We start from the raw sequence: 14,015 nt of genomic DNA on the forward strand, positions 1-14,015 counted from the left end.
TTGATTGTCGACGTGATCTTGTCTACACTGTGGGTGTCAAAGTGCCTCAGGATCAGATTCCAACAAAATTGCGACTCGCACCAAAACCACAATCTTTTCCAAAGACCTCATCACATAGAATATAATTAGAATATAGAAACCACCCTCCCTCTCATTATTATTACCTTCTTCTTAATCTACCACCCGAGCCTCAACAAACTACTCCCACACCAGCATGGCAATCGTCAAGTCAAGGAGGAAGACACAAAACATATCACCAGCAGCACCATCAAAGATGAATTCCATATGTATTTTAATCCTGCTATTACTACTGCACCTCTCGTCCTCTGTCGTATACGGACAAGACTCTGTCTCAACATCAACCTCGGGACTCGAAGCCAGAATCAAGACGCTGCTGGCTGAGGGAAAGGTTAATGAGGCCCTGGCCAGTTATGAGACCTTGATTTCGCTGGTAATACGTGGTTTATATGCGTTGTGATTGTTTGTGGACTTTGATCGTGATGGACATGGGATTGTCCTGTTGTCGCTTTTTTGCTGCCGCTTGCTAACTCCAATTCTGTATCATAGGATCCAAAATCATACATTACATACTTTCGTCGTGCAGCCACATACTTGCAATTGGGTCGTAACGATGCTGCAGAAGCTGACTTTTCAAAGGTTATTGAACTTGCGCCGTCCTTCTCACAGGTATATATACCGTACCGCTTGTTATCGCTGTGGAAGCATTCTACGTGAATGGGGTGGAAGTGGCGTGTGTGTTGGAAGTGAGATTGCAACCAAAGATGAGTATATACTGACTGAGATTTCCTGTTTTTGCTATAGGCATTAATACAGCGTGGCAAACTACTATTACGAGAAGGTCGTTTCTCAGATGCCATAACTGATTTGAAGTCATATGCGTCGCAGAATCCTAAAGATGTTGAGGTGCCTGAATTGGTAGGATGTTGGGAGTGATGTCTCTGCTTGACACATTGTTTCTCATACCATTCCATTTTGTTTGCTTCGTGACTAATCCCATCTACCCCTCTCATATAGGTCATTGAAGCAACAAAAGCGCAAGAATCAACGAAACTAGCAGATGCTGCACTATCAAAGAACGATTGTGAACACGCTATAGAACACTTGTCTGTCGTGCTTGGTGTAGCTACGTTTAACATTCCGTATAGGATGAAGAGGGCGGCATGTCATGCCACTCGTGGTGATTCGGAGATGGCTATTAGTGATTATAGGTATGTTGTGTGATTTAAGTGCTGAATTCAAATTTTACCCCGTCACTTCATCCGTTTTTGGTGTTGCTGTAATTATGTTTCGCAAGCCAACCGAAAAATCCTCTTCATCCCCAAATATAGTCGAGCAGCCAAACTAAAATCAGACAACACAGAAGCACTCCTAGCATTGGCAAACCTCCATGTATCAGTCGGCGAAATCCCATCCTCAATGACATCATTACGTGATTGTCTGAAATTTGATCCAGATCATCCTGGATGCAAGAAACCATTCCGACAATTGAAGAAACTGGATAAAGATTTGAAAGCATTGGAAGGAATGGAATCGAAATCCAGATGGAAGGATATTGTCAAGATGGTTGTTGGTGATGGTGGTGATGGAACGACATTGAAAGAGCTGGAAAAGATGGGTGCTAAGGCGCCGATGGTGCGGGTTTTGGGGTGGACGTGTAAGGCCTATCATGAGGTAAAAAAGGAGGCATAAACCGTAAATCAACGGGATTTCGCGTTGACGAAACATCCGATTTGACAATGGTTCCTTTCTTTAGTTGAAGGATACTCGAAAAGTCATTGAATGGTGTAGCAAAGTGCTTGCTATGGATGCCAATCATCGTGATGCTTTGGTATTTAGAGGGGAAGCTAGTATAGAAGATGAAGATTACGATGCTGGTGAGTTTCGTATATCATCATTACTCTGAGGGGCCTTTTTTCTTGGTTCGTATACCAGACTTTCATTCAAATTTGGTAACCGACTTGTGTATCTAACTTAGCTATGAGAGATTATCGAAAAGCCCATGAAAACAACCAGCAAGATCGACAAGCAACAGAAGGATTCCAGAAAGCACAACGATTAATGCAAATGGCAGCACGTAAAGATTATTACAAGGTGCTTGGAGTCAAGAGATCAGCTGATAAAAAGGAAATCAAGAAAGCGTATCGCAAGTTGGCTCAAGAGTGGCATCCAGGTAAATGGAGTTCTTTAAAATGGAAGGGACAGTGCTATCATGTGTGGTGAAGATTCTGGTTCTATGAGAGATAGCATTCTCATTTTTTGCCCAAGGCAAAACTTCACGAACCTGTCTAACAACATTCTCCTCATATAGACAAGTATTCAGGAGACATGTCCCAAGAAGCAGTAGTCAAGAAGATGACTGATATCAATGAAGCCTATGCGATTCTCACAGACGATGAGAAACGTGCCAAGTTTGATAATGGAGAAGATCCAGAGGGAAATCAATCTCCTCCTCAATATGGAAATCCCTTCCAAGGAGGATTCCCATTCCAAGGTGGTTTCCCTGGTGAGTGCAGTAATATTCTGGGGATATCACGACTTGTTGTCGGTGCCTTTTTGGGTGATGAGGAATCTAAAACGTTATCTTCTTGTAGGTGGAGGTCAGCAATTCAGCTTCAGGTTCTAAGCAGATCTATAATTATGTTTATCGCAACAAGTCAATATATTATATTCTCACTCGATCAAGGAGCGCCGTGATTAATCTCGTGCAGCTGATGAGTTCAACAAAGGAACAAAGAGAGACGCGCTTTTACAGTTTCTGACGCGCTCTAGCCGTTCTAGCTAGATATCGCTTCTCAAGTTCGCTGGTTGTGCTGTAATTTAGGATTCCTTGATCGATTTCACCACCACCAAACTACCAAAACCCAACTTTAACAACAACATGGCCTCAAATACGTCCCGAGCATACGCCGTAGTCCGTGTATACTTTGACTGGTGCTCAAGCATCTGTTGCGGTCCCAGCAGTAAGTTCCTTCTATCTGTCTTGCTATCTATCGTGTCATGTCGTTTTGAGTTTACCAAGATTGATTGAACTTATAAACAAGGATCAATATCGGTTTTCGCTAATCTAATATCCACATTTCATGGTCATCCTAGGACGTAATCACCACCTCTACGAACCATTACTGGCAGAAGGAGAACGAACAGCCGTCTCTGATTTATTGAGATTCTTGGAAGTGAGGGATGGAATTGATTTCTTTAGTGGTGAAGCATTGAATGCGCTGTCGACGCTGGCTGCTTCTGATAGTATTGTAAGTGGCAGGAAAGCAGAGGTGGCAAGTCAAAACAGCCACTTGTCGCAATGAAGTTTCAACTTTCCACAGCCAGTGCACCTTGACTAAAGACCCTTTTTCGAATCTATTATTAGGAACTACAACGCTCCGCCGCCCTCGCATTCGCAGAAGTAACCGAACGAGAAGGAGATGTTCGTACCGTCGACAGAGAAACACTCGATCCGTTAATGACACTGCTTAGCTCTGACGACGCAGAAGTGCAACGTGCTGCTGCAGCAGCGTTAGGGAATCTGGCAACGAATACGGAGAACAAGGTGTTGATTGTGCAGGTTGGGGTGCTGGGATTGTTGATTAATTTATTGAGGAGTAGTAATGTTGAAGTGCAGTGTAATGCGGTGGGGTGTATAACGAATTTGGCTACTTCAGGTACAGATTTATTTCCGCTTGAACGCAACTTTTTTTGTTGTCAGCCACAGTTTTTCACGCAAATTAAATAGATGAAAATAAGCAGAAGATAGGACAGAGTGGTGCTTTACTACCACTTGTGAGGTTGGCGAGGTCTCGTGATATACGGGTTCAAGTAAGAGATTTTCAAGATTTTTTTCGAGGCAAATCAAAAACAACGCAACGAACATGGCTTTAATACGACATTCTCATAGCGAAACGCAGCTGGAGCACTGCTCAACATGACACATGACGCACAAAACAGACAAGAATTAGTCTTGTCTGGTTGTGTGCCTGTCCTGGTCGCTCTGCTAGACTCACCAGACTTGGATATTAAATTCTTTTCAACTACCTCATTGTCTAATCTTGCTGTCGATGGTATGATTGATTTGTTTCGTGGGATTTTTGGTCTTGCTCTAATCCTCGTTTCCATATGCAGCTGCAACAAGGCGAAGACTCGCGCAATCTGAACCTAGACTTGTACCGGCCCTAATAAGACTCATGGATGAAGAATCGCTCAAGATACAATGTCAGAGTGTGTTGGCGTTGAGGAATCTTGCTAGTGATGGTAATGGTTCACAATCTTTGCAGTTTTTTTACTCTCTCGTTCAATCTAAGCAATTCTTTCTCAACAGACGGATTCCAATTGGCAATAGTACAAAACGGTGGTCTACCACCACTACTAGAAGTATTACAATCCAATGTCCCACAACTAGCCCTTGCAGCTGCTGCATGTGTCAGGAACCTATCTATACATGCCGATAACGAGTCTGCGCTTATTGAAGCTGGGTTTGTGATTCCGTTGATTGGATTGCTGTCTTCTGAGCAGGAGGAGATTGTTGCTCGTAAGTGCAGTCGTTCTTGAATTTGGGTATTCCTACTATCTTGGAAACAAACTCCCTTTTTTGTCACAGATGCCATCAGCACACTTCGTAACTTGGCAGTGGCTGAATCCCACAAGACGAAAATCATTGAAGCTGGAATAGTGGTCAAGATGCAAGATTTGCTGAATATACCGAATGTGAATATGGCTATATTGAGTGAATTGACTGCTTGTATTGCTGTGTTGGGGTTGTGTGGTAGGTTTTTCTGCAACATTAGTTGAAAAAGATAATGATTTTTTTTCTCGAAATTGCGTCCCTAACGCAAATCTCATTTTAGATGCCGGCAAAATAGCATTTATGCCATTGCTGAAAAGACTGCTACTGCTCACTCGATCAGAGAGTGTTGAGATTGCAGCCAATTCAGCTGCTGCTATAGGAAACATTGCTTCAGGAAGTATGTCGTGCGATACATCAAATATTCGAGTGTTGATTTACAGCCGATGATTTACTCTTTTTTTTGTTTCGCCATAGTGGAAGACTACTCAGCCTTCGTAGCAGAATGGGACCTCCTAAACGAATACCTGACGAGATTCCTCACAAGCAGCAGCCCAAACCTCCATCACATATCCCTATGGTCGCTCCTCCATTTCATAGAATCACGACAATTGAAAACAATTATCCTGCAGTCTCCTCTACTGGGATGTATAACACGACTAGCGGAATCGTACGATGCATTGCAGCAGACTGGAGCGCTGGATACACCTGAAGCGCAGGATATTGCACAGATTGCGTCGAATCTGGTGGAGAAATTGAGTAGTGTTGATGATGGTGGAGGTGAGAGTTTGATTTCGGTTGATGGTGGTGGTGTGGGGACGAGGGTGTCTGGGTGGAGGACTCAGCAGGATTTTGATATATAAAACTTTGTGAGAGCTGGCGCTTTCCATGTAAGATAAAGATTAAATATAAGGAAGAATTTGCAAGGTACGAAAACCATGCGGGATTTTGCTGATTCATGATTCAGTTTGTATTTGGTGCGATGAATGTGTAATTTCGTAAGATGGTACATCTTTCTGTACATGTGAAGAAAGCAGCAAGGAGGTTCTTTGGCCTCTCAAAGCGAAAATTTTCAAGTGAGATAACGAAAACTTGCTTGAGATACCGACAAGTAGCCGATTCTTCACCATGGAAGGAGTTGTCGTTGTCCTGTTCCTGGTCTTGAATGGTAGGAGGTTTGGCTGTTTCGCCAGGACAGTAAATACGAGCCAGATATACAGAGCAGTAATTGGCAGCAGTAATCAAAGTAGAGCTTGATCCTTCTATCATGAATTGAAACCCAGAACGGCAAATGTTAGTACTTGTATCATTATCGGTTTGCTGAAAGCATTGACTCCACTACAGCGTCTCGCAACAAATGCAAGCCGCAGTGCGCTCTACCGATAGTAGGGTGCCGAAGCACACTACCATCGTCCGGCCCATCATTTCACCATTCCAAATAGACGGAGATGGAGGGTCCATTGCCGAGAAATCTCGCAGTGTTTGGTGCTCTTGCCCTCCGAGATAAGCTCGAGGTTTAAGTACAAGAGAATGACCCGAGAGGTGTACAAAACGCAGGAAAAGTACTTACAAAACTACTTACCAATTGACAAGTTCCCATAATTGGGTGTGATTTCTCCTATCATCCCAAAAGCACAAGTGTTGGTAACTCCCTCGAATACTTGTAGATCTCTATTTTCCGCCCGAATGTATCCCAACCAATGCATGCCGAAGACAGCTTGACCAATCCAATACCCAGAGAGTATCGGACGGCGCATTGATTGCCACCTAGTGCCGTTCACTCGCGATAGGGTCCACTGCCAAGACAGCAGTGTTTTAGTGCTCTTGCCCTACGAGACAGAGGTTGACCAAGTGCTATTAGTACATATAAGTCACAAGAGAATGACGTGAGGCTTGTCTTTCATATTTTTCTTCCTTCTTCAACACAGGCCATCGAAGACGTACTGTCCACTCTCGATGTAGTGATACTCCAAGTGTGTAGTACACACGTTATAACGATAATGAAAATAAGCCCAAGGACCTATAAATATATAGGAATTTTAATTCGATGGTGTAATGATCCTGTGGTGTTCGATATAGTGATAGCCACTAATTCAATCCAGCTCTATCACTATAACGAGAGTCGATTGTACCTTGATTTATAGAACGGGCTTGGCAATGGTCCTCGATGCAAGCGAATCATCCGCTTCATAGCGTAGCCAACGTGCCAAAGTTGAAATTGATGAAGCCAGGACTGGGCCAACGAGGTCACAAGAGGAGCTGTGACTCATCTTGTAAGGAAGATAGCGATTCTTATAGCTAGACTACCAGTAGATGTTCGTGAGCACAGTTGCAGGCTTTGGATGTTTGGTTATATCTTAAAGGCATTACCTGTTCTGTATTCAGATAGTGATCCGGCCCTGGAAGCGCACTAACGTCACAGCTAGATAGAGTCAGTCATAGAGTCAGTCCTGCTGCTTAAAGACGCCTTCCTTAAGCATGGAGCTGCATGTTTTTGGTTTTTTTGGAGAAGGTAATAATATGGAGTAAAACAAATCAAGACCGTAAACGTTCTGAATGTTCTGACTTTTTTCGAAAAAGTTTGAATCGGGCCTTGTCGCCGATGGATGTTGCATACTAAATGGAACGCCCACCCTAAAATGTCAATGTACGTTTGCCGAAAAACGAAGAACATTTGGAACATTTTTTGGACATGGGCAGAATTGGCAGTTGCGATCAGCCAACTGCATCGCTACCAAAGAAGAAAGGGGCCCGCGTGTTGCTAAACGATGGACTTGCTGGAAGCTCCTGTGGTTGAAAGGTCGTCCCCAAAATGCATTTATGGTGCGACGACAAGAGGAGTAAAGACAGTTAAAAGAGCACGAAGCTAGAGTAAATGGGTTAGTGAACATGCTAATTTATCCAGAACAAGCACATGAAACGGAATTATCATCACTACGCTGAATAAAATGTGTGCTTTTGCGAAGTGTTTATTGTTAGCTTTTACGACGTGATTCTGGCTTGAAAGCAGATAGGAATCGCATCAAATTTGAGCGAGCTTCCCTACGCAATATTGTCTGACATTTCTCCCCACCCTCCTACTCTCTCTTTTCCTTCTTCCTTCTTCGTGATGAGGACTGCACTCGAAATTGGGACGACAGATCTCTGATAGAGTGAACAACAACCGATTTTGAAGGAGCATATTGCAACGCTGCTTACATAGAGCTCAGATGAATCCTTCAAAAGGTTTGCCAGATACTGAAATCTTCGGACCCCGTTCTTGCCTCTGACTAGATTCATTCTCTCAACAAAGGGGCGAGAATAGTGGCTGGAGCAAGCCATTTAAATCAAGGTATGTCACCTGAATCAATGCTCCTTTGATGGCGGCCAATACGGAAGGGTTTTTGTGATGATGATGACATCTTGATCGGACCCTGCTTACACCCTAGGCCGAGACATCCGTGCAGATTCTGTGGAAGACATCAGTGCAAACTCAGTGGCTCCTTATCTATCTACTGGCATGTCAGCTGCTTTGAATTCAGGCTACAATACAAATATTCATGATCTCATTTGGGTGAAACAGGAGCAGTACCAAAGGAAAAGGTTCCAACTGGGAATAAAGGTAAGTTCGTCACGAACAACGCAGCAAATTACAGGCATGATTATGATGAGGTCAACGCGCTCTCTCGTTTCAGGCAAAGAGAAAGCTCAGGATAATGAAAGTGACAAGTCAATCGGTAAGTTTCAGACAAATGATAAACAATATGTTGAACTAATTGAACTCCTGAACAAAGACCTTACTACGCTGGCGACAACGATCAAATTCCGACTCGTTTCGCTCAACCCTCGACCGCACAACACACCGTGCAGGGTTTTCAGAGAGAGGACACTTCAAACGCAGTTTGAGCAGGAGCCAAAGCCTGAAATCGTTTGTCTGCAAGAGATCGATAACCCCTATGAGGCAAGATATTGACCCACATCTATAGATATGATGGACCGCTAATGATCCCATCTAGAAAATTATTCGAAGTTGTCTTAAGGACCATGAATCCATTGATTGTGTGGGGAAGATCAAAACAGAAGCAAAACTTTTGTGGTATCGCATCTCGGAACAGGGGTTTCGACCGATGGACGTTGACGAATTCCAACCGTTGAAAACGATGTTTGAGCATTTGGAGCTAACACAGCGCCGTATCGCCGTGAAAGCGCTTTGTAGAAATGACTTCAAAGCCATCTTTGCTTCATTTCATGGGCTTAATAATCTCCCTGGGAAATTTGCTAGCATAGCTGATATGGCCGCGCGACTCCAGGTCGAAGCGATGAGCTATGCGCATCTATTCAAAGCAACTGGTATCGTGCCAACAGTGCCTACTGTGCCGATTATTATAGCTGGGGACTTCAATCTTTCGGCTGTTAGTTTGAAAAAGGGTGTTGTGGGTAAATGGACGAATAAAGATACCCCAAAGTGGGTGCGAGATTGGTGGCAGACGGCAGATGTCAAGTTGATTACACCAACTGAATGGCGACTGCTGGATAGTAATACTTCGTGTACGGCGCCAACCCGTCAGATGGACTATATGTTGTTGATAAATCCTAAAGGATGTGACTGGGACATCAACGTTACTGTAGAACCTGCAATGAGACACAACGATACGAGCAACAATTGCTGTCATCCCTTGGTTGCGTTCAAGTGAGTACTACGGGCTTTACGACTGTATCAGTATGATAACGGCATGTTTTGAAGCTTAGAAATATCCAAGAAGCCAGCGAAATCAGAAAATGCTGAAGAATCTATTCGCCCTTTAAAGAAGGACACCAAGAAATCCAAAAAAGACAAGGATCCCAATGCTCCCAAGAAGCCATTGAATGCATTCATGCACTTCTCAAGAGAATCCCGACCAAAGATTAAGGAGGACAATCCGGACGCAACTTTTGGTGATATTGGAAAGTTGTTAGGTGCTGCCTGGAAGAAGTTGTCTGACACGGCGAAAGAGCCATTCGAAGCGCTCAGCAAGGCGGACAGGGCCCGGTTTGATAAAGCAAAGGCGGAAAACTCCATAAGTAAAGGTAGTGCTTCAAGTAGTAGAGCTTAGAGGACGATCCATATTTAGATGACGGTGCGGGAGTTGGGGCAGAGAGGCAGAAGGGGCAGAAGGGCATATGGCGACAAAGTTGGGTAAAGATCAAGTGAGAGTTGGAGCAAAGACTATGGGAGAGGTCAAAGCAAGGACGGAGGCGGAGGCTTTAGCAGTAGCAAGGCTGTTGGCGCCGATAGTGGTTCGGGCTTGGGACAGGTTGGGGTTGCCCAAGATGACGGTGTAGGAGTAGTAAAAGTAACCGGATTGGACAAATAGAAGAAGCAACAACGAAAACTAAACAAAATGCATGGTACGTGAAGAATGCGATCCTTTTTGTTGTGGGGGAAAAGGCAGCTACAAGGGAAACACTATTGAGAGAGAAGGAGTTGTGCCGTGGTGGTTGTCCAACCAGAGTTGGAGGACGATGGCCGCGTTTTCTTCGTTGATGGAGAATTCCTTTTGGAGGTAAGGTGCGGCGCCTACCATGTTAATCTTCTGGGCGGTACGTAAGCAGTTGAGGTAGCTGTAGAAGGGGACGAGCCAATTATAGAAGGAGAGACGAGCTTGATCTTCCGTCATAGGGATTCGAGTTGGACCTTGGCTTCCTGGAGGCTTGCTAGGGAGTTGAGGACCTCTTCGGCAGATTTGACGACGGCGACCTTGGTAGCTTTGACAGCCTTGGTGGCTTCTTAACAGCCGTCTTCTTGACAGGAACCACGGTAGGAACAGCTGCAGCAGCATCAGCATCAGCAACTACAAGGATCTCGTTATCGACTGAGGAGGAGGTGGCGTCGAGTTTGGCCTTTTCAGCACGGGAAGCAGCCTTTTTAGGAGGAGTGTCTTCTACGACGACGAGAGAAGCACCCGAAGAAGAAGAAGCAGCAGCCTCTTCTTCCTTGATAGGTTTTCTTTCGTAGAAAGACTTTCGTAGAAAGGTGTGTATGCTCGCATGAATATCAGCAGGGACGGGGGTGGCCATGGTGGTGGTAGCACTCATAGTTGTTTTGATCAGAAAGAGTGGTGACGGATTGGAGAAGGAGATAAAGGCACACCAAGCGACTTTTTTAGAGTTTGAAGCAGAAACCGTAGCCGTACTGCTAGCAGTACCGCACCAGTACTGCCAGCCAGCTTAAAAACAGGCGAGAAAGTCGGGGACGAGTTCGAGGATGCCTTTGAGGTCGTGGACGAGTTCTTTGGACATGCGAGTCATGCGGTCTAGGGCGAGCTGGACACGTTCACCCAATTTTGTAGCGAGGTGGTGGAGCTGGTCGACCTGGGAGTGAGTCAAGCAAAGGGAGTCGCCACCACGGTGGGGACCCAGTTGAGCAAGGAGCGACACGAGGCCTTCGAGGAAGGAGACACCGATAGCTAAGCGGTCGGGGTCGTAGGCCACGTTGGAGAGGTAGAGGACGATAAACCCGGAGGGAAGCAAGTCCCAGGAAAAGTCGGGTTTGGAGGCGATGCCCGAGGCTTGGAGACGAGGTATACCGTGGGTGGAGGACAAGGAGACATCGCGATGAAATTTAGTGACTTCTTTGGCTTTGGGGGACATTGCGGGAGTAGGCCTTGTTTTCAAAGAGAATGTCGACAGAGCCAGCACGTTTGAGGAGCAAGTCGGCGTTTTCAGGGCAGGCCGAGACGAGGATGACTTCGGATGTAGGGTACAGCACCTCGAGCAAGGACTGGAGGACTCCTTCCGAGACGCGGCCTTTTTTGGAGGATTCGCCAGTCAGTCGTTGGAGCAGTAAGGATTGGGAGGACAGGGTGGACAAGATGGTATCGCGGCACTGTTCTACTTGGAATTTGGTGGTGTCGGAGAGGACATGGAGGCTGGTGGTGTTTGGGGACGCGAGCTGGAGACTGGAAAAGCGCTGAATCATGCAGAGTTTCCACCTCTATAGTGGAACAACGAGCTTCTCAGCAGGCGACTTCTTCAAGTCCACATCCAGAGAGTTTTGAATGGCCCCTAGACCACCTTCTATAAGCTTGATCTTTGGGCTGGCCACAAATTGTCCAGATTCCAACTTGTCTTTCAGCCAGACCCCAAATATAAAGTGAGCGAATTCGCTCCGTTCTTCAAATTTATCACTCATAGACACAAACTTGACCTCGGTTGATCTTCATTCTGGGAATAGGCTCCACCTGTGTGTTTTGTGTTGGTTAAATACGTATTGATTCTATGATGGAATGAATAATTTCCACATACCACAACATCTTCAAAGCATCTTCAAAGCAAATGGTGCTAGTGCAATCCTTGCAATGGTTTCAGGCTTCTTTAATTCTTTGAGATGAACCCCCTGTAGCAACAAACGAGAAATCAATCATCAACCCATCTTCCTTTCCAGCCTTTACAATAGTGGCCACAATATCCTTGTCGTTATAATTAAACAGCCTAGATGCACCTAGACTCTTGACATACTCGTGATTTTTGGGGCTAGCGGTGTGAGCGAGTGAGCAATAGGAGTCAAGAAAAGAGTATTGGAGAGGGGGGCGATACAGGAGAAATATGGAGGTACGTGTTGTACAATGTACAATTATTGAACGAGTATCAACCGCTGTCTGTACCTTCCTGCTGTGGTCAATGTCATCAATTCTAACCAATCTTGAATTCTTGTTACTAGAGCTTCCAGATGCCGTTTAGCCAACACTCTTCACGTGCATTCTGGACCATTTGATGCATGGAATCATGGACTACTCATACTTTTACCTGTTTGAATGTATTTCTTGCCGAAATTTAAGAACATTTGATGTCTTCAGGCAAATATTGGGGCAATCACGTCAAGCTTTCAGCGGAAAATCAAGATCACAGCAAAGAATTTTGTTTTCATGACTTGCACTTCAGGGACGTTGACGATCGAAGTCCCAATTTCATACCACCATGAATTTCAAGGTAAACTGTGCTCTCGAAGCTAGTTGGGTATGACAGATTCAGGAATTGTGTGGCTGTTTTGAGTTGTCGATACGGCTGAAGATGCTTTGAACGAGGAACTGTTGTCTGTAATCCTCTCAGCTTGATTTTCCGATGAAGATATGATTTTATTAATTACTTGAAGTCTTAAATCTCACTAATGGAGTACACTACTACATTGATGAGAGACTATTACTACTACTACAGCTACTATTTAATTCGCGCTGGTTCAAAATCCAGCTTCGGCACACCACATTTCTACATCTTCTGGTTTTACTTGGTAGACTGGTGCTTTATAAGTATCGCCTCCCTTCTTGGTTTTCAACCCTGCACTGACTCCAGAAGCCTTGAGATGTTGTCTCTTATTTTGGAACCATATTTGTACGGCCCTTGGCTTCATATCCATTCGTTTAGCCAGCAGTTCTCGTATACCGGTTTCGGGATAGCAAGTTTGCTCAAAGACCTTGCTTAGCACTTTTACAGACGGTTTGCTGACTCGACCATTACCGGCAGTGACGGCACTGTTGCGACGGCTTCTTGGCGTTTGTTTCCTTGATACCTCGGCATCATATTCGTCATCCGAGTCGTTGCTAGAAACACCATCCTCACTAGCACTACTTTCCTCCTCTTCTATGACTAGTTGCTGGAGTATATCCTTGTTGGTGAATTGTGGCACGTATGGCTCAAAGTCGACACCAGAGTCTCGACGTGAATATATACGAGATACTACATCATATATTGGGCTGGAGCTACCTGTCAGAGGACTGTTTAGAGCTTCACTGCCGGTGCTGTTGCTGTTGTTGGCATTTACTATCGTGACGTTTGTGACTGAGGCATGCTGAGCACCGTCCAGAGGTGATAATCGCCATTTAAACCCCATTTCAAGACCTTGCAAATCACTACTACTATTATTGCAGGAGCCTCCCTCTTCAATTGAAGCGGGTGATGAATACGTCACAGGTATTTCCAAATCGGATGTGCCAAATAAGTTGTCAACGAAGAGATCCTTGCCAAGATACTCAGACTATTGAGACAGAAGCTATAAGTACCACGAATTTGCTGAAATAAACTTGAACTTGATTCTTACCCATTCAGAGGAACCTTCAGACGATAAAGTAGATGGGTCTTCCCAAGAATTCAAGCTCTGGAAGAGTGGTGTCAACAGCAGCGGTGACAAAAGTTGGGCTAAAGATACATCCAGCTCGAAGGGTAGATGGTTGGCGTGGAGTACAGCTGTTGGATCGTAAGACATTTTTATAACTTGCTGATGTTGTCTTGTAACTCGAAGTTCTTGATGTTGCCAGTTGGTGTATGGTGAGCTGCTGAGAGATAAGCAACGAAAATAACTTGTCGGCAAATCGGAAATGCGAACCGACAGTATGAATGAAGTGTTGCTATTCCCGGATGGTCAAGTTGATGAGAAATCAGGATACAAACATTGAAATCGCCGGCAAATGCGAAATTCTGATTGATTCCC

At 44.8% G+C, this 14,015-nt stretch overlaps 3 protein-coding genes across 3 annotated transcripts; all 3 read left to right on the forward strand.

The window, feature by feature from the left end:
* Window positions 1-214: 214 nt before the first annotated feature.
* Window positions 215-2,644, forward strand: SmJEL517_g01242 (uncharacterized protein; the record flags this gene model as incomplete). The annotated part of the gene is made up of 9 exons (XM_031167170.1): window positions 215-451; window positions 568-687; window positions 823-936; window positions 1,036-1,229; window positions 1,350-1,692; window positions 1,775-1,895; window positions 1,997-2,191; window positions 2,330-2,524; window positions 2,613-2,644. 9 exons carry the CDS (start codon window positions 215-217, stop codon window positions 2,642-2,644), a joined length of 1,551 nt encoding a protein of 516 aa, XP_031026939.1.
* A 255-nt stretch (window positions 2,645-2,899) lies between these two features.
* On the forward strand, window positions 2,900-5,436 carry SmJEL517_g01243 (uncharacterized protein; the record flags this gene model as incomplete). The annotated part of the gene is made up of 10 exons (XM_031167171.1): window positions 2,900-2,981; window positions 3,115-3,269; window positions 3,386-3,677; window positions 3,749-3,831; window positions 3,911-4,073; window positions 4,135-4,263; window positions 4,331-4,540; window positions 4,610-4,774; window positions 4,857-4,973; window positions 5,051-5,436. The coding sequence occupies 10 exons, from the start codon at window positions 2,900-2,902 to the stop codon at window positions 5,434-5,436; spliced, it is 1,782 nt and encodes a 593-aa protein (XP_031026940.1).
* Window positions 5,437-8,871: 3,435 nt separating this feature from the next.
* SmJEL517_g01244 (uncharacterized protein) lies at window positions 8,872-9,645 on the forward strand (the record flags this gene model as incomplete). Its single annotated transcript, XM_031167172.1, has 2 exons — window positions 8,872-9,242; window positions 9,297-9,645. The coding sequence occupies 2 exons, from the start codon at window positions 8,872-8,874 to the stop codon at window positions 9,643-9,645; spliced, it is 720 nt and encodes a 239-aa protein (XP_031026700.1).
* Between the last annotated feature and the right edge of the window lie 4,370 nt (window positions 9,646-14,015).

The sequence above is a fragment of the Synchytrium microbalum genome (assembly GCF_006535985.1).
Source record: "Synchytrium microbalum strain JEL517 chromosome Unknown SmJEL517_scf0004, whole genome shotgun sequence".
NCBI classification, from domain to species: Eukaryota; Fungi; Chytridiomycota; class Chytridiomycetes; order Synchytriales; family Synchytriaceae; genus Synchytrium; species Synchytrium microbalum.